General features: G+C 43.3%; 2 protein-coding genes across 2 annotated transcripts in view; both read left to right on the top strand.

The window, feature by feature from the left end:
- The window catches only part of LOC105418239 (protocadherin beta-16-like), an 87954-nt gene that overhangs the window by 31771 nt on the left and 35664 nt on the right, over positions 1–20519 (top strand). The window lies entirely within an intron of this gene.
- LOC101077501 (uncharacterized) lies at positions 889–19854 on the top strand. Its single transcript, XM_029847696.1, has 7 exons — positions 889–3288; positions 4333–6909; positions 9356–11833; positions 12244–12266; positions 12869–15371; positions 15815–15905; positions 17306–19854. The coding sequence occupies exons 1-7, from the start codon at positions 904–906 to the stop codon at positions 19852–19854; spliced, it is 12606 nt and encodes a 4201-aa protein (XP_029703556.1). The 5' UTR covers positions 889–903.

The raw sequence follows: 20519 nt of genomic DNA, 5'->3' as shown, positions 1-20519 counted from the left end.
GATTAATTGGAGCTAGGAGCCTGTTTACTCCTACAACAGCTCAATTATTCTAATTGGCACCAACTGCTTGTCTGAAGATGCGTGTTTGATGACAAATTCAAGATCAGTACCAATATAACTGAAATACAAAATGATTGGTAATTTTCAAGGATTATTCCTGTGAAGACAAATGATACTTTATTTGTATGTTGTGGGAAATAATCTTAATTTGTGATATTTAACAACCATATCTGCAAAATAATCACATATAATTTCCCTGGCATACCTCATAACATAGTGTTCATTTATTTGACATTTGATTCACAATTCACACCTTTCTGTTGTATAAAGATATATTTCTCCAATACTCTTGTATTGAAACCCTTGATTCCATCAGCTACATGAGCTCCATCAGCTACCTGAGCTACATGAGCTACATGAGCTACATGAGCTACATCAGCTACATGAGCTACATGAGCTACATCAGCTACATCAGCTACATCAGCTACATGAGCTACATCAGCTACATGAGCTACATGAGCTACATCAGCTACATGAGCTACATGAGCTACATCAGCTGCATGAGCTGCCTCAGCCTGCTCGTCTGTCTTCGACCGCTGTCCTTGGTGCTGAAAATGCTCTCGACATTTGAATCATACCCGGGGGTCTACCCAACTCAGTGAGACTCTGCGCTTCTATAAAATACCAGAAAAAGCTCTTTTTGACGCTTCAGTGTTGCCGACTGTAGTTGCAGTATTGAAAACAGACTCGTGGGGTCGCCATTTACTTGCAGATATGAGAAGATGTTTCTCCACCCACAGTAAAGGCAGCTTTGTCATTGTTCCACCAGCGGAGGACTGCATTTTTCAGCTGTGGTGATCATCTACAATTCTTATTACGACGGGTTTTTTTTCCAAAGAAATAATGGAAAGCAGGAGAAAATTACTTCTCGACCTTTTCCTCTGTTTTGCTGTCTTGGTGCGCAACAGCAGCGCGGACCTGAGCTATTCTGTCCCGGAGGAGATGAGGCCCGGATCTATTGTCGGGAATATCGCCAAGGATCTCGGACTGGAAGCAGGGAAATTGTTCATTCGTAAAGCTCGTATCGATACTGAGGATCAGCACTACTGTGATATTGACCTAAAGACGGGGAATTTCGTCATCCGGGAGAGGATTGACAGAGAGGAGCTGTGCGGGGAAAAGGCTTCGTGTGTGCTTAAATCTGAATTGGTTCTGGAGAGCCCGTTAGAGGTGCACCGCATTTCACTGCTCATACAGGATGTAAACGACAATTCACCCGTTTTCCCAAAGGATGTAATAAAACTGGAAATAAGCGAATCGGCCTTTAAAGGAGCTCGTTATTACCTCAATGAAGCTCATGACGCTGACATGGGAAAAAATTCGGTTCAACAATACAGTTTACAGAACAACGAGCATTTTGTATTATCTGTTAAAGAAGGAAGCGACGGATCGAAGAACGTCGAGTTAGTTTTGGACAAAGAACTGGATCGTGAAAAGGAGCAGAATGTAAATCTCGTGATGGTTGCTGTTGACGGTGGAAACCCACAAAGATCCGGAACCGCAACAATACAGATAACTGTACTAGATGCTAATGATAACGCCCCGGTCTTCGAGCAGGCCGTTTATAAAGCTGATCTACCGGAAAACGCAGCGCTTGGTACCGTCGTCCTCACAGTCAGCGCTTCTGATGCAGACGAGGGTGTCAATGGAGAAGTGACCTATGAGTTCAGTCGCATTTCAGACAAGGCTAAAAAGGTTTTTACACTCAACAGCAAAACGGGAGAGATTAAAGTCTCGGGACCACTTGATTTTGAGAGTAATCCTAATTATGAAATGCGCATCAACGCTAACGACGGTTTCGGACTTTCAACTGATTCTAAATTAATGATTAAAATCACTGATGTGAACGACAACGCGCCAGTAATACACGTTAAATCACTGATCGATCCAGTGCCTGAGGACGTGTCCCCTGGTTCAGAGGTGGGCATCATCAACGTTCAGGACAGAGACTCAGAAAATAACAGACAGGTCCGCTGCTCCATTCAGCAAAATGTCCCTTTTAAGCTGGTTCCTTCTATCAAAAACTATTATTCTCTGGTGACCACAGGACAACTGGACCGTGAACTAGTGTCTGATTACAACATTACAATCAGTGCCACTGACGAGGGCTCTCCACCTCTGTCCTCCTCTAAAACGCTTCACTTGTCTGTAGCAGACATCAACGACAACCCCCCTGTGTTTGAGGAAGAGTCCTACAGCGCATATGTGAGTGAAAATAACAGAGCCGGGTCCACTTTGTGTTCCGTTAGTGCTGGAGACCCCGACTGGAGACAAAACGGTACCGTGATTTATTCTCTGTTAGCCGCTGAGGTGAACGGTGCTCCGGTGTCCTCTTATGTGTCTGTTAATGGAGACACGGGACTGATCCACGCTGTCAGGTCCTTTGATTATGAACAGCTGAGGAGCTTTAAAGTGCACGTGATGGCCAGAGACAACGGTTCTCCTCCTCTCAGCAGTAACGTGACCGTCAGTGTGTTCATATCAGACGTTAATGACAACTCTCCTCAAATACTGTATCCAGCCCCGGAGGGCAACTCCTTCATGACCGAGCTGGTCCCCAAAGCTGCACACGGAGGCTCTCTGGTGTCCAAAGTGATCGCTGTGGACGCCGACTCTGGACAGAACGCCTGGCTGTCCTACCATATAGTCAAATCCAGCGATCCGGGACTCTTCTCTATCGGTGTCCACAGTGGAGAGATCAGGACGCAGCGGGACATTTCTGAGTCTGACAGCATGAAACAGAACCTGATTGTGGCAGTGAAAGATAACGGACAGCCCTCTCTCTCTGCCACCTGCTCCATGTATTTACTCATTTCTGATAACTTGGCTGATGTGCCAGAGCTGAAGGACATTTCTTATGATGAGAAGAATTCCAAACTGACCTCTTATCTGATCATCGCGCTGGTGTCTGTGTCCACCTTCTTCCTGACCTTCATCATCATCATCCTGGGTGTGAGGTTCTGTCGCAGGAGAAAGCCCAGAATGTTGTTTGACGGAGCAGTAACCATCCCCGGCGCTTATCTCCCTCCTAATTACGCTGATGTTGACGGCACGGGAACTTTACGCAGCGCTTACAATTATGACGCCTACCTGACAACAGGGTCTAGAACCAGTGACTTTAAGTTTGTGACATCTTACAATGACAACACACTTCCTGCTGAGCAGACTCTGAGGAAAAGCCCCACTGACTTTGCTGATGTGTTTGGAGAATCTGACAGTTCACCTGAGGTAGGAAACATTTAAGAGGTCCTTGTGATTCAAAGTATCTTTTGTTTTTTTCTGTTGCCATCAAGAGACATTCTTCGCAGTGATATCAAATATTTTCCTTTATATATTGATTTTTATTAAGAAATAAGGTCTTGTTAATTAACTTTAGTGCTTGTTTTCACCCCAACATCGTTCTTATGGTGGAAAACAGTGCATAATGTTTTTTTCCTTGATGACATCATAATAATTAGTGACTGGACATGACCAAAGGTTGCTGAGGGGTCTTTCAATGTTTCTTTAGAAATAGGGGATCCTGGGTGAGCAGCTGCTGGAAGATTCTCTTTTTTCCGGTCTTTTTTTCTTTACTTCTTTCCTTCTTTCTTTCGAGTAAAAATTCTTTGACACAGAAAAATCAGGGCATGAGAATATGTGCACATATTAAATGGATTTAACCAATACATACATTAGTTTCTAAGTTGGCAGAGTCATGTGTGTTTTCTATCTGCTATATATTGGCAAAAACGTCTTTATTGTCTCAAGATTATTGTTTAAGCAGCCCCCCATAATTTATATAAATATGAAGAGAGTTTGTGTGTTCTCTGTTTTGAGGTTAAGTAGCAGTCTTTTTCACTTTTATCTGGGAATCATATTTATGAGAGGTGAAGATTCTTTTGCAGAAAAACCGGAAAAAAGGTTTTATTTTCTTTTGGCATTGTTGATTCTAGCGCGGATAAGACTTTGAAAGTAATTTAGGATTCTTCTGTGATAGAATTTGATTCCATTATTTTCCAACAGGATAATATATTGTTTTATTGATCACATAATGATGGAATGATTTGGCATTTATTTACTTGTACACAGCAACATTATAAAACAAGGAATATAATATACTGTGCCATTGATGTGGTGTATTTATCATGAAAATATTGGTCATTTTAACAATCCTTAAAACTGTTCAAACGCAAGGAAAGAAAAATGCACCACGTTCTTGTTATGCCTCTATTAATACTCATGGTGTCAGTGTGGACCAGCAGACCAGAAGACTCGGTCTCTCTCCACCCTTGACTCCCATCAAACCTCAAAACAGAATCTGCTCTTGTGCTGCAGCTGGGAAACGCGTCGCCACTGATAGTAAAGAGATTATTACCGATACAGAAGATATTGAACAAATATTATGGTTTGATCTCGTTGGATGTTTTTTTGTTTACTTTCGTCCCCGTAACGATGGATTTCCACGGATTTGCGCTGCGCAGCGTCCTTGCTTTTATTTTCCTTGTTCTCTCGCCCGTCAATGGAGACGTGAGCTACTCTGTACCCGAGGAGATGAAACGTGGATCGGCAATCGGGAATATCGCGAAGGATCTGGGACTTGATCTGGGCAGACTGTCCGCTCGGAAGGCCCGCATCGATACTGAGGATAACAGTGTAAAATACTGCGGTTTAAATCTGAATACCGGAGAGCTGATCGTACAAGAGAGGATCGACCGAGAAGCTCTTTGTGAGAAGAGGGCGTCGTGCGTCCTTAAACAGGAACTGGTGCTGGAAAATCCTTTAGAGCTGCATCGGATCAGTATCCATGTTCAGGACATAAACGATAATTCACCGCAGTTTAAAGAGGAGTCAATTAAACTGGAAATCAGTGAATCCGCTGTCAAAGGTGCTCGTTTTCTCCTTGGAGAGGCCCACGACGCAGATATCGGACAAAATACTGTTCAAGGCTACACACTTCAACAGAATGACCACTTTAAATTAAATGTAAACACTAAAACTAGTAATCGAAAATATTGTGAATTATTATTAGACAAAGAATTAGACAGAGAGGACCAAAAAGAAATGATGATGTTACTAACAGCCTTAGACGGAGGCTCTCCTCAGAGATCAGGTACTGTAGTCATACACGTCACTGTGCTGGATGCTAATGATAACGCCCCAGTGTTCAGTCAGGCCGTTTATAAAGCCAGTCTGCCTGAAAACTCTCCTCTAGACACTGTAGTGATGCAGGTTAGTGCCACTGATGCAGATGAAGGAGTGAATAGTGAAATTACATATGGGTTTGATCATGTTTCAGATGCTAATCAAGCTTTTGCTCTCAACCCCAAAACAGGAGAGGTAACAGTAGCCTCATCCATTGACTATGAAAAAAAGTCATCATATGAAATGCAAATGAGTGCAAAAGATGGTCTGGGATTAGTTGCATATGCAACATTAATGATTGAGATTACTGATGTAAATGATAATGCTCCAGTTATTCAGCTGAAGTCTCTGACCAATCCAGTACCTGAGGACGTGTCCCCTGGTTCAGAGGTGGGCATCATCAACGTTCAGGACAGAGACTCAGAAAATAACAGACAGGTCCGCTGCTCCATTCAGCAAAACGTCCCTTTTAAGCTGGTTCCTTCTATTAAAAACTATTATTCTCTGGTGACCACAGGACAACTGGATCGTGAACTAGTGTCTGATTACAACATTACAATCAGTGCCACTGACGAGGGCTCTCCACCTCTGTCCTCCTCTAAAACGCTTCACTTGTCTGTAGCAGACATCAACGACAACGCCCCTGTGTTTGAGGAAGAGTCCTACAGCGCATATGTGAGTGAAAATAACAGAGCCGGGTCCACTTTGTGTTCCGTTAGTGCTGGAGACCCCGACTGGAGACAAAACGGAACCGTGATTTATTCTCTGTTAGCCGCTGAGGTGAACGGTGCTCCGGTGTCCTCTTATGTGTCTGTTAATGGAGACACGGGGCTGATCCACGCTGTCAGGTCCTTTGATTATGAACAGCTGAGGAGCTTTAAAGTGCACGTGATGGCCAGAGACAACGGTTCTCCTCCTCTCAGCAGTAACGTGACCGTCAGTGTGTTCATATCAGACGTTAATGACAACTCTCCTCAAATACTGTATCCAGCCCCGGAGGGCAACTCCTTCATGACCGAGCTGGTCCCCAAAGCTGCACACGGAGGCTCTCTGGTGTCCAAAGTGATCGCTGTGGACGCCGACTCTGGACAGAACGCCTGGCTGTCCTACCACATAGTCAAATCCAGCGATCCGGGACTCTTCTCTATCGGTGTCCACAGTGGAGAGATCAGGACGCAGCGGGACATTTCTGAGTCTGACAGCATGAAACAGAACCTGATTGTGGCAGTGAAAGATAACGGACAACCCTCTCTCTCTGCCACCTGCTCCATGTATTTACTCATTTCTGATAACTTGGCTGAGGTGCCAGAGCTGAAGGACATTTCTTATGATGAGAAGAATTCCAAACTGACCTCCTATCTGATCATCGCGCTGGTGTCTGTGTCCACCTTCTTCCTGACCTTCATCATCATCATCCTGGGTGTGAGGTTCTGTCGCAGGAGAAAGCCCAGAATGTTGTTTGATGGAGCAGTAACCATCCCCGGCGCTTATCTCCCTCCTAATTACGCCGATGTTGACGGCACAGGAACTTTACGCAGCGCTTACAATTATGACGCCTACCTGACAACAGGGTCTAGAACCAGTGACTTTAAGTTTGTGACATCTTACAATGACAACACACTTCCTGCTGAGCAGACTCTGAGGAAAAGCCCCACTGACTTTGCTGATGTGTTTGGTCAGCTGGAGGAGTCTCCAGAGGTAGGCCACCAGCTCCATTTCATGTTTGATTAGAACTGATGTGTTATTAAGGACAATGTGCTCAAGCAGTTGTCTCTGTCTAATAGCAAAGTTATATTTTCATTTATATAATGAAGTGAAAATCTTTTTATGAACTTTTTGAGAGATGCATTGAATTCACAAATCATCACTTAGCTAGAGGTATTTCAGTTTCACTCATATTTGTGTGTGTGTGTGAGGTGTCTAGAAGATTTTTGCTACTTTGTTTTAAATTCTTGTTCATCAAAATATTCAGCCCTTGTTCGTGCAATTTGTAAATGAATATTTTCAGTCTTATCAAAAGGACGGTCACCTCAAAGCAGAAAGATGGCTTTTCTCAAACGTTCCCAACAAACTTCCTGCTTTCTCTGGGGAGAAACGATATTCTTGTTGCATAAAAGTGTTATTTGTCATCTATGTGGGTGTCAATCAGTTTGTCATTATTCTCTTTGAGAAGGTCCTCTCAGTGATGGGATTTAGTTTGGTTTGCATCAATGCTGAGCTGTTCAGTGACCTGTTTCCATGTGATTTCTGATTAGAAATGCTTGTCAAGGCAGCGGGTGTTCCCTGGGCTGTGTGTGATTGTGGCATTTGTCCAAACCTTGTGAAGATGTAGCTCTCAGTTCTTCATTCAGTTCACTTCTCAGTTTTTCGTTCCTCATTTTCCTCTTTTTTACTGATCGGAGATCAGTACATTTTGGAAATATGGAGTGGCAGGTGGCTTTGACCAGCTCAGCTCTGCTCTTTTCGTAGCAACTGCCAGTAAAATCCTCCTTCTCTACCTCCTCAATTTGGTGGAATAAGGGAGAGGACATTAGAATAGTGATCTGTGCAGCACTAAGGTGGCCAAATCTATCACACGTGAGCCACTGAGAAGTTCTTAATGAGGTGGAGGAAGCAACAATGACCAATTCTCTCTGAACTTTGTGATCTAATGCCTGTGAACCAGACCCAGTCAACACTAATCATCTTCTCATGGGGCAGCTGTATGCATCCTCTAACTCAGGCTTTCTGCAAAGAGTTGGGCCGCATGTTGAAGCAAACTGTTCTATTGTCCAGCTAAAGCAGAAATAGCTCAATAGTGGTGAACAGCCACAGCTGCCACCCGCCCTCGAGTGCATGCATGTGTACAATGTAGAAGAAGTCACTGACTTACCTGGAGGATCAGAGGATGATGACCAACCCTTCTCTACAGATCATCTCCAAAATCATCTGGCATCATTTATGAACCGTTGTCATGGTGATGATCAGACAGCAGTATATTCAGCAGGAGTTTGGGCCGACCAGGAGCTTTAAAAAAGTAGGAATATTACATTTTATTTGTATAGCACCTTCTAAAGCAAGTGGCTATAACGTGTTGTTGAGAACATAATAGTAAAATTGTGGAGGATGCCCAAATTAAATGATATATACACACGTTGTTTTTATTCCTCTGTGATATTTAACTTTTACTGATGCAACGACAGGGGTCATGTGAGCCCCACAATGGTTCCTTGTTCATTTATTGGCAGCTGAATTTTAGATTTCTTGGAGTCACTTCAAGACAGCCTGATTGAAGAATATGTCTCATGAATTGTCAGTAATTTAAATATGAGAGAATTTTGTTGTGAGTTAAAAGTTTCAGGCCCGACAAAAGTCATCAACTTTTAACAAGATGAGTAAACTAAAGGAAGCAGAACTCAATAAGTTGAGTGAGATACTGCAAACCATTACTTCAAATATTTTAAAATAATGGCTTTCATATATGTAAGAAAAGGAAACAATGTTCTCTCTGAATGTTTTAAATTACATACACCAAGTTATGATGTCCAGGAAAGATCAGTTTAATTTTGACTCAGCAAATGGAGAAAATTACGAGGTATCCTTTCTGTGATGCAGTGTTTGATGACGATGATTTTAATGATAATTAAATATTTTCCCATTTAAAATAATTACCAAGGTTTATGGATAAATCAATTGATCAATTTTCATTTTTTACAGAAAGAAAATCATTTTTATTCAGGGTAAACCTAACCTGCCATGTATGCAACAAGAAGAAATATAATTTCGTACTTAATAAGATTTGTGTACCGTGAAATCACTCTCCATCTTCCTGTAATACTTGACTACATTTCTCCAATACTCTTGTATTGGAACCCTTGATTCCATCAGCTCCATCAGCTACATGAGCTACATGAGCTACATGAGCTACATGAGCTCCATGAGCTTCATGAGCTGCCTCAGCCTGCTCGTCTGTCTTCGACCGCTGTCCTTGGTGCTGAAAATCCTCTCGACATTTGAATCACACCCGGGGGTCTACCCAACTCAGTGAGACTCTGCGCTTCTTTAAAATACCAGAAAAAGCTCTTCTTGACGCTTCAGTGTTGCCGACTGTAGTTGCAGTATTGAAAACAGACTCGTGGGGTCGCCATTTACTTGCAGATATGAGAAGATGTTTCTCCACCCACAGTAAAGGCAGCTTTGTCATTGTTCCACCAGCGGAGGACTGCATTTTTCAGCTGTGGTGATCATCTACAATTCCTATTACGACGTTTTTTTTTCCAAAGAAATAATGGAAAGCAGGAGAAAATTACTTCTCGACCTTTTCCTCTGTTTTGCTGTCTTGGTGCGCAACAGCAGCGCGGACCTGAGCTATTCTGTCCCGGAGGAGATGAGGCCCGGATCGATTGTTGGGAATATCGCCAAGGATCTCGGACTGGAAGCAGGGAAATTGTTCATTCGTAAAGCTCGTATCGATACTGAGGATCAGCACTACTGTGATATTGACCTAAAGACGGGGAATTTCGTCATCCGGGAGAGGATTGACAGAGAGGAGCTGTGCGGGGAAAAGGCTTCGTGTGTGCTTAAATCTGAATTGGTTCTGGAGAGCCCGTTAGAGGTGCACCGCATTTCACTGCTCATACAGGATGTAAACGACAATTCACCCGTTTTTCCAAATGATGTAATAAAACTAGAAATAAGTGAATCGGCAGACAAAGGAGCTCGTTATTACCTCAATGAAGCTCATGACGCTGATATGGGAAAAAATTCGGTTCAACAGTACAGTTTACAGAACAACGAACATTTTGTACTATCTGTTAAAGAAGGAAGCGACGGATCGAAGAACGTCGAGTTAGTGTTGGACAAAGAACTGGATCGTGAAAAGGAGCAGAATGTAAATCTTGTGATGGTTGCTGTTGACGGTGGAAACCCACAACGATCCGGAACCGCAACAATACAGATAACTGTACTAGATGCTAATGATAACGCCCCGGTCTTCGAGCAGGCCGTTTATAAAGCTGATCTACCGGAAAACGCAGCGCTTGGTACCGTCGTCCTCACAGTCAGCGCTTCTGATGCAGACGAGGGTGTCAATGGAGAAGTGACGTATCAGTACAGTCGCATTTCAGACAAGGCTAAAAAGGTTTTTACACTCAACAGCAAAACGGGAGAGATTAAAGTCTCGGGGCCACTTGATTTTGAGAGTAATCCTAATTATGAAATGCGCATCAACGCTAAAGACGGTTTCGGACTTTCATCTGATTCCAAATTAATGATTAAAATCACTGATGTGAACGACAACGCGCCAGTAATACACGTTAAATCACTGACCGATCCAGTACCTGAGGACGTGTCCCCTGGTTCAGAGGTGGGCATCATCAACGTTCAGGACAGAGACTCAGAAAATAACAGACAGGTCCGCTGCTCCATTCAGCAAAATGTCCCTTTTAAGCTGGTTCCTTCTATCAAAAACTATTATTCTCTGGTGACCACAGGACAACTGGACCGTGAACTAGTGTCTGATTACAACATTACAATCAGTGCCACTGACGAGGGCTCTCCACCTCTGTCCTCCTCTAAAACGCTTCACTTGTCTGTAGCAGACATCAACGACAACGCCCCTGTGTTTGAAGAAGAGTCCTACAGCGCATATGTGAGTGAAAATAACAGAGCCGGGTCCACTTTATGTTCCGTTAGTGCTGGAGACCCCGACTGGAGACAAAACGGAACAGTGATTTATTCTCTGTTAGCCGCTGAGGTGAACGGTGCTCCGGTGTCCTCTTATGTGTCTGTTAATGGAGACACGGGGCTGATCCACGCTGTCAGGTCCTTTGATTATGAACAGCTGAGGAGCTTTAAAGTGCACGTGATGGCCAGAGACAACGGTTCTCCTCCTCTCAGCAGTAACGTGACCGTCAGTGTGTTCATATCAGACGTTAATGACAACTCTCCTCAAATACTGTATCCAGCCCCGGAGGGCAACTCCTTCATGACCGAGCTGGTCCCCAAAGCTGCACACGGAGGCTCTCTGGTGTCCAAAGTGATCGCTGTGGACGCCGACTCTGGACAGAACGCCTGGCTGTCCTACCATATAGTCAAATCCAGCGATCCGGGACTCTTCTCTATCGGTGTCCACAGTGGAGAGATCAGGACGCAGCGGGACATTTCTGAGTCTGACAGCATGAAACAGAACCTGATTGTGGCAGTGAAAGATAACGGACAGCCCTCTCTCTCTGCCACCTGCTCCATGTATTTACTCATTTCTGATAACTTGGCTGAGGTGCCAGAGCTGAAGGACATTTCTTATGATGAGAAGAATTCCAAACTGACCTCTTATCTGATCATCGCGCTGGTGTCTGTGTCCACCTTCTTCCTGACCTTCATCATCATCATCCTGGGTGTGAGGTTCTGTCGCAGGAGAAAGCCCAGAATGTTGTTTGACGGAGCAGTAACCATCCCCGGCGCTTATCTCCCTCCTAATTACGCCGATGTTGACGGCACAGGAACTTTACGCAGCGCTTACAATTATGACGCCTACCTGACAACAGGGTCTAGAACCAGTGACTTTAAGTTTGTGACATCTTACAATGACAACACACTTCCTGCTGAGCAGACTCTGAGGAAAAGCCCCACTGACTTTGCTGATGTGTTTGGAGAATCTGACAGTTCACCTGAGGTAGGGAAACATTTTTGTCTACCCTGAAATAATATTTTGTCCATTTGTTGTCATACATATCATCATACAGAGAAAATAACTTGGACTACAGTGATACCTTTTTTTAATAATCTCTTGTATTTTTTTAAACAACCCCATGTTGCTCACTGAACTCTGATTTTTTATCTTTGTTATTTTGAAAGGTCAATAATGGTCTTCATTTCACTCTTAATTCATTAGATTCCGAAAAATGTACATGTGATTTTTAAACACAAAATTTAGTTTTCAGTTTAAATTGAACTGATTTTTAACGATGACTTCAATTCTCATTTCTGTTTCACATTGTTTGCTCTTCAAATGTTTCATGCTGTAGCCGGTTTTTCGATCAGATTGGTTTGACAACTTTCTCTTTTTCTGTGTAACTTTCGCAGTTGATATCTGTTCGCTTTAAAGTGTCAATTGAAAAAGTCTCCTTCATATTTAGCAATCAATTAACATTTTTTTCAGAAGGTGTTTCTTAAGTTCCTATGATTATTTTGAATCTACAAAAATTCAGCTTTTTCCCGAGTTTTTTCCCCCCATATATTTACTGTTTTTTAAAAAAAAAATCCGTTTGAAATACAATTATCTCAGGATAACATTATCCATTTAGTTCCACACAGTCGTTCAAATCTCGAACAGTTTAAACGGATATTTGCACTAGTCTGACATTTGTGAGGATCAGTCTGAGACCCTTCGTTACAATGTACCAACCTGTCAGAAGTTCCAAGTGAAATAGTTGTTGTCTGTGGATATGAGCCGCTGAAAGAAGTAAATAGAGAAAGGGACGGAGCCACATCCTATATCTTACATTTGTCTTGGACACAGAAATAACCTTGCGTGCTGATGAGTAAAATTAATTTTGGCTGTATTTGTGTCGTCCGTTCATCTGCAGTTTCTACAATAGTCTCACGATGTCGCTGTGCGCCAGCTGTTCATGAATAGATGTTGACGTTCACCTACTGACGCATCGTGTGACTGAGGCGTCTGCAGACGGTCGGTCTGACACACCGAAAGCTGTTCTCGGATCGTGCTTCTTTTTTCTTTATCGCGGTCCTTTTTGGCATCGCTTCTGTTTCACACATTGGAAACGTTTCCCATCAGCGTCATGACGGAGATCGCGGGACTCGCAGCTGTACGGGGCGTCTTTGTGGTCATTTTCTTTTCTCTCCATTGTGCGAATGGGGATGTCAGTTATTCTTTTCCTGAAGAAATGAAACGCGGAGCTGTGGTCGGGAATATCGCCAAAGACTTGGGAGTTGAGGCAAGTCGACTGTCCGCGCGTAAAGCCCGCATTGACGTGGACGGCGGCGACAAGCGTTTTTGTGAATTAAACCTTCGTAATGGCGACCTGACGGTTGCCGACAGGATTGACCGAGAGAGTCTCTGTGGAGACAAAGCAGCCTGCGTTTTGAAGCAAGAGCTCATGTTAGAGGCTCCGTTGGAACTGCATCGAATTAACCTGCATATCCAGGATATAAACGACAATTCCCCGGAATTTAATAAAGACCTGATCAACATTGACATCAGGGAATCCGCGGACAAAGGTGCTCGGTTTCCAATTGAAGAAGCGCACGATGCTGACATTGGAAAATACTCAGTTCAGACTTACCACCTACAAAGGAATGATTATTTTATTCTGGGCGTTGGCACAAATTCTGTGGAACTTGTCCTGAACAAAGAGCTTGACAGAGAAAGCCTCAAGGAAATGAGTTTAATTCTTACAGCCTTGGATGGAGGCTCTCCTCAAAGATCAGGAAGCGTAAAGATTCACATCAACGTTCTAGATGCCAATGATAACGTCCCAGTGTTCAGTCAGGCTGTGTACAAAGCCAGTCTACAAGAAAACTCCCCTGTAGGTACACTCATTCTGACACTGACAGCGACTGATGCTGATGAAGGGGTTAATGGAGAAGTTGTGTATGATTTTGGACATATTTCAGAAGATATTAAATCAATCTTTAGAATTGATCAAAAGACAGGTGATATAGAATTGATGACCATGGTTGACTTTGAAACAACATCTATCTTTGAATTACGTGTCACAGCAAAAGATGGATTAGGATTAACATCTTATGCTAAGGTTATCATAGATGTTACAGATGTAAATGACAATCCGCCAGTGATTTATGTAAAATCAATGAGCAGTCAAATTCCTGAGGACGTGTCCCCTGGTTCAGAGGTGGGCATCATCAACGTTCAGGACAGAGACTCAGAGAAGAACAGACAGGTCCGCTGCTCCATTCAGGGAAACGTCCCTTTTAAGCTGGTTCCTTCTATTAAAAACTATTATTCTCTGGTGACCACAGGACAACTGGACCGTGAACTAGTGTCTGATTACAACATTACAATCAGTGCCACTGACGAGGGCTCTCCACCTCTGTCCTCCTCTAAAACACTTCACTTGTCTGTAGCAGACATCAACGACAACCCCCCTGTGTTTGAGGAAGAGTCCTACAGCGCATATGTGAGTGAAAATAACAGAGCCGGGTCCACTTTGTGTTCCGTTAGTGCTGGAGACCCCGACTGGAGACAAAACGGAACAGTGATTTATTCTCTGTTAGCCGCTGAGGTGAACGGTGCTCCGGTGTCCTCTTATGTGTCTGTTAATGGAGACACGGGGCTGATCCACGCTGTCAGGTCCTTTGATTATGAACAGCTGAGGAGCTTTAAAGTGCACGTGATGGCCAGAGACAACGGTTCTCCTCCTCTCAGCAGTAACGTGACCGTCAGTGTGTTCATATCAGACGTTAATGACAACTCTCCTCAAATACTGTATCCAGCCCCGGAGGGCAACTCCTTCATGACCGAGCTGGTCCCCAAAGCTGCACATGGAGGCTCTCTGGTGTCCAAAGTGATCGCTGTGGACGCCGACTCTGGACAGAACGCCTGGCTGTCCTACCATATAGTCAAATCCAGCGATCCGGGACTCTTCTCTATCGGTGTCCACAGTGGAGAGATCAGGACGCAGCGGGACATTTCTGAGTCTGACAGCATGAAACAGAACCTGATTGTGGCAGTGAAAGATAACGGACAGCCCTCTCTCTCTGCCACCTGCTCCATGTATTTACTCATTTCTGATAACTTGGCTGAGGTGCCAGAGCTGAAGGACATTTCTTATGATGAGAAGAATTCCAAACTGACCTCTTATCTGATCATCGCGCTGGTGTCTGTGTCCACCTTCTTCCTGACCTTCATCATCATCATCCTGGGTGTGAGGTTCTGTCGCAGGAGAAAGCCCAGAATGTTGTTTGACGGAGCAGTAACCATCCCCGGCGCTTATCTCCCTCCTAATTACGCCGATGTTGACGGCACAGGAACTTTACGCAGCGCTTACAATTATGACGCCTACCTGACAACAGGGTCTAGAACCAGTGACTTTAAGTTTGTGACATCTTACAATGACAACACACTTCCTGCTGAGCAGACTCTGAGGAAAAGCCCCACTGACTTTGCTGATGTGTTTGGTCAGCTGGAGGAGTCTCCAGAGGTAGGCCACCAGCTCCATTTCATGTTTGATTAGAACTGATGTGTTATTAAGGACAATGTGCTCCAGCAGTTGTCTCTGTCTAATAGCAAAGTTATATTTTCATTCATATAATTAAGTGAACATCATTTTATGAACTTTTTGAGAGATGCATTGAATTCACAAATCATCACTTAGCTAGATGTATTTCAGTTTCTCTCATATTTGTGTGTTTCGTGTGTGTGTGTGTGTGTGTGTTTTTTGTGTGAGGTGTCTAGAAGAGTTTTGCTACTTTGTTTTAAACTCTTGTTCCTCAAAATATTCAGCCCTTGTTCGTGAAATTTTTAAATTTTCAGTCTTATCAAAAGGAAGGTCACCTCAAAGCAGAAAGATGGCTTTTCTCATACGTTCCCAACAAACTTCCTGCTTCCTGTGTGGAGAAAAGATTTTCTTGTTGCATAAAAGTGTTATTTGTCATCTATGTGGGTGTCAATCAGTTTGTCATTATTCTCTTTGAGAAGGTCCTCTCAGTGATGGGATTTAGTTTGGTTTGCATCAATGCTGAGCTGTTCAGTGACCTGTTTCCAGGTGATTTCTGATTAGAAATGCTTGTCAAGGCAGCGGGTGTTCCCTGGGCTGTGTGTGATTGTGGCATTTGTCCAAACCTTGTGAAGATGTAGCTCTCAGTTCTTCAATCAGTTCAGTTCTCAGTTTTTTGTTCCTCATTTTCCTCTTTTTTACTGATCTGAGATCAGTACATTTTGGAAATATGGAGTGGCAGGTGGCTTTGACCAGCTCAGCTCTGCTCTTTTCGTAGCAACTGCCAGTAAAATCCTCCTTCTCTACCTATCCTAATTTGGTGGAATAAGGGAGAGGACATTAGAATAGTGATCTGTGCAGCACTAAGGTGGCCAAATCTATCACTCGTGAGCCACTGAGAAGTTCTTAATGAGGTGGAGGAAACAACAATGACCAATTCTCTCTGAACTTTGTGATCTAATGCCTGTGAACCAGACCCAGTCAACACTAATCATCTTCTTCAGATTAATTTTAATTTGCTTTTAGTCACTTCAAGACAGCCTGATTGAAGAATATGTCTCATGAATTGTCAGTAATTTAAATATGAGAGAATTTTGTTGTGAATTAAAAGTTTCAGGACTGACAAAAGTCATCAACTTTTAACAAGATGAGTAAACTAAAGGAAGCAGAACTCAATAAGTTGAGGGAGATACTGCAAACCATTACTTCAAATATTTTAAAATAATGGCTTTCATATATGTAAGAAAAGGAGAAACAATGTTCTCTCTGAATGTTTTAAATCGCATACACCAAGTTATGATGTCCAGGAAAGATCAGTTTAATTTTGACTCGGCAAATGGAGAAAATTACGAGGTATCCTTTCTGTGATGGGGTGTTTGATGACGATGATTTTAATGTTGATTAAATATTTTCCATTTAAAATAATTAACAAGGTTTATGGATGAATCAATTCATCAATTTTCTTTTTTTACATAAAGAAAATCATTTTCATTCAAGGTAAACCTAACATGCCATGTCTGCAACATGAAGAAATATAATTTTGTACTTCATCACATTTGTGTACCGTGAAATCACTCTCCATCTTCCTGTAATACTTGACTACATTTCTCCAATACTCTTGTATTGAAACCCTTGATTCCATGAGCTACATGAGCTACATGAGCTACATGAGCTACATGAGCTCCATGAGCTTCATGAGCTACATGAGCTACATGAGCTACATGAGCTACATGAGCTGCCTCAGCCTGCTCGTCTGTCTTCGGCCGCTGTCCTTGGTGCTGAAAGTGCTCTCGACATTTGAATCACACCCGGGGGTCTACCCAACTCAGTGAGACTCTGCGCTTCTATAAAAGACCAGAAAAAGCTCTTCTTGACTCTTCAGTGTTGCCGACTGTAGTTGCAGTATTGAAAACAGACTCGTGGGGTCGCCATTTACTTGCAGATATGAGAAGATGTTTCTCCACCCACAGTAAAGGCAGCTTTGTCATTGTTCCACCAGCGGAGGACTGTATTTTTCAGCTGTGGTGATCATCTACAATTCCTATTACGACGTTGTTGTTTTTTCAAAGAAATAATGGAAAGCAGGGGAAAATTACTTCTCGACCTTTTCTTCTGTTTTGCCGTCTTGGTGCGCAACAGCAGCGCGGACCTGAGCTATTCTGTCCCGGAGGAGATGAGGCCCGGATCTATTGTTGGGAATATCGCCAAGGATCTCGGACTGGAAGCAGGGAAATTGTTCATTCGTAAAGCTCGTATCGATACTGAGGATCAGCACTACTGTGATATTGACCTAAAGACGGGGAATTTCGTCATCCGGGAGAGGATTGACAGAGAGGAGCTGTGCGGGGAAAAGGCTTCGTGTGTGCTTAAATCTGAATTGGTTCTGGAGAGCCCGTTAGAGGTGCACCGCATTTCACTGCTCATACAGGATGTAAACGACAATTCACCCGTTTTCCCAAATGATGTAATAAAACTAGAAATAAGAGAATCGGCCGTTAAAGGAGCTCGTTATTACCTCAATGAAGCTCATGACGCTGACATGGGAAAAAATTCGGTTCAACAATACAGTTTACAGAACAACGAGCATTTTGTATTATCTGTTAAAGAAGGAAGCGACGGATCGAAGAACGTCGAGTTAGTGTTGGACAAAGAACTGGATCGTGAAAAGGAGCAGAATGTAAATCTTGTGATGGTTGCTGTTGACGGTGGAAACCCACAACGATCCGGAACCGCAACAATACAGATAACTGTACTAGATGCTAATGATAACGCCCCGGTCTTCGAACAGGCCGTTTATAAAGCTGATCTACCGGAAAACGCAGCGCTTGGTACCGTCGTCCTCACAGTCAGCGCTTCTGATGCAGACGAGGGTGTCAATGGAGAAGTGATCTATCAGTTCAGTCGCATTTCAGACAAGGCTAAAAAGGTTTTTACACTCAACAGCAAAACGGGAGAGATTAAAGTCTCGGGGCCACTTGATTTTGAGAGCAATCCTAATTATGAAATGCGTATCAACGCGAAAGACGGTTTCGGACTTTCATCTGATTCTAAGTTAATGATTAAAATCACTGATGTGAACGACAACGCGCCAGTAATACACGTTAAATCACTGACCGATCCAGTGCCTGAGGACGTGTCCCCTGGTTCAGAGGTGGGCATCATCAACGTTCAGGACAGAGACTCAGAGAAGAACAGACAGGTCCGCTGCTCCATTCAGCAAAACGTCCCTTTTAAGCTGGTTCCTTCTATTAAAAACTATTATTCTTTGGTGACCACAGGACAACTGGACCGTGAACTAGTGTCTGATTACAACATTACAATCAGTGCCACTGACGAGGGCTCTCCACCTCTGTCCTCCTCTAAAACGCTTCACTTGTCTGTAGCAGACATCAACGACAACCCCCCTGTGTTTGAGGAAGAGTCCTACAGCGCATATGTGAGTGAAAATAACAGAGCCGGGTCCACTTTGTGTTCCGTTAGTGCTGGAGACCCCGACTGGAGACAAAACGGAACCGTGATTTATTCTCTGTTAGCCGCTGAGGTGAACGGTGCTCCGGTGTCCTCTTATGTGTCTGTTAATGGAGACACGGGGCTGATCCACGCTGTCAGGTCCTTTGATTATGAACAGCTGAGGAGCTTTAAAGTGCACGTGATGGCCAGAGACAACGGTTCTCCTCCTCTCAGCAGTAACGTGACCGTCAGTGTGTTCATATCAGACGTTAATGACAACTCTCCTCAAATACTGTATCCAGCCCCGGAGGGCAACTCCTTCATGACCGAGCTGGTCCCCAAAGCTGCACACGGAGGCTCTCTGGTGTCCAAAGTGATCGCTGTGGACGCCGACTCTGGACAGAACGCCTGGCTGTCCTACCATATAGTCAAATCCAGCGATCCGGGACTCTTCTCTATCGGTGTCCACAGTGGAGAGATCAGGACGCAGCGGGACATTTCTGAGTCTGACAGCATGAAACAGAACCTGATTGTGGCAGTGAAAGATAACGGACAGCCCTCTCTCTCTGCCACCTGCTCCATGTATTTACTCATTTCTGATAACTTGGCTGAGGTGCCAGAGCTGAAGGACATTTCTTATGATGAGAAGAATTCCAAACTGACCTCTTATCTGATCATCGCGCTGGTGTCTGTGTCCACCTTCTTCCTGACCTTCATCATCATCATCCTGGGTGTGAGGTTCTGTCGCAGGAGAAAGCCCAGAATGTTGTTTGACGGAGCAGTAACCATCCCCGGCGCTTATCTCCCTCCTAATTACGCCGATGTTGACGGCACAGGAACTTTACGCAGCGCTTACAATTATGACGCCTACCTGACAACAGGGTCTAGAACCAGTGACTTTAAGTTTGTGACATCTTACAATGACAACACACTTCCTGCTGAGCAGACTCTGAGGAAAAGCCCCACTGACTTTGCTGATGTGTTTGGAGAATCTGACAGTTCACCTGAGGTAGGAAGAACTTCCGCTGTAGTCACTTATATTTTGTAATCTTCAACATTCAAAGTATTAGACTCAGCATTAAACTCGGTTTTTCTGCTTTTGAGACAATGTTATTTTAATTTTTGTGTTTTTCTTAACTTGGTTGGGAACTGACCAGATTTGACAGGAATATGTTGTCTTTTCTGTTTATTGTTGCATTTATTGAAACCTTTTCTACAGTCTGTCTTTGGTACAGAAGCTGTCATCTTTGTCTCATCCTATCAACCTTTGTTCTCTTTGCTGCTCTCAATAGTTCCTGAGACTGATTTTGTTTCTGCTGCATATTTAACATCTCAACAACTATTTATTATTTTGATGACTGGTTAAGCATGGTTAGTTTGGGGTGTTTTAGAAAGCTTCCTTAGTTTGATTATTTTATATATGAAGTTTAATATCTTTTTGTCCTGCTTTGTTGTCTTATGGTGAGTAGATTTATAAACACTCCTCAGCTAGTTGTGTTTCTGGCTGGAGCACAAACAGTCAGACTCAGCCTCATCAAGTAATTTAAACATCACCTCTTGTCAATAATGTTAAGTTATCTAACTTTTTTGGACGTGTGAGACATTGATTTGTGACACTGAATAGTAGCAACACCACATTAAATACTTGCTGTGTTATTTATCATAGATGAGAAATAATTATCTAAAGTTGAAGTGCCTCAAATATTAAACAAA

Source organism: Takifugu rubripes, chromosome 14 (assembly GCF_901000725.2).
Source record: "Takifugu rubripes chromosome 14, fTakRub1.2, whole genome shotgun sequence".
NCBI lineage: Eukaryota > Metazoa > Chordata > Actinopteri > Tetraodontiformes > Tetraodontidae > Takifugu > Takifugu rubripes.
Note: the sequence above shows the minus strand (reverse complement) of the source record. Positions and strands in the feature narration are given on the sequence as shown.

What these genes read in the sequence shown, in the direction of transcription:
- LOC101077501 (XM_029847696.1), top strand. Translation starts at nt 904, where the DNA reads ATGGAAAGCAGGAGAAAATTACTTCTCGACCTTTTCCTCTGTTTTGCT. An exon ending in AATCTGACAGTTCACCTGAG is followed by an intron (nt 11,834 to 12,243) that starts GTAGGGAAACAT and finishes TAACTTTCGCAG; the next exon opens with TTGATATCTGTTCGCTTTAA. An exon ending in GTTCAGTGACCTGTTTCCAG is followed by an intron (nt 15,906 to 17,305) that starts GTGATTTCTGAT and finishes TGCAGATATGAG; the next exon opens with AAGATGTTTCTCCACCCACA.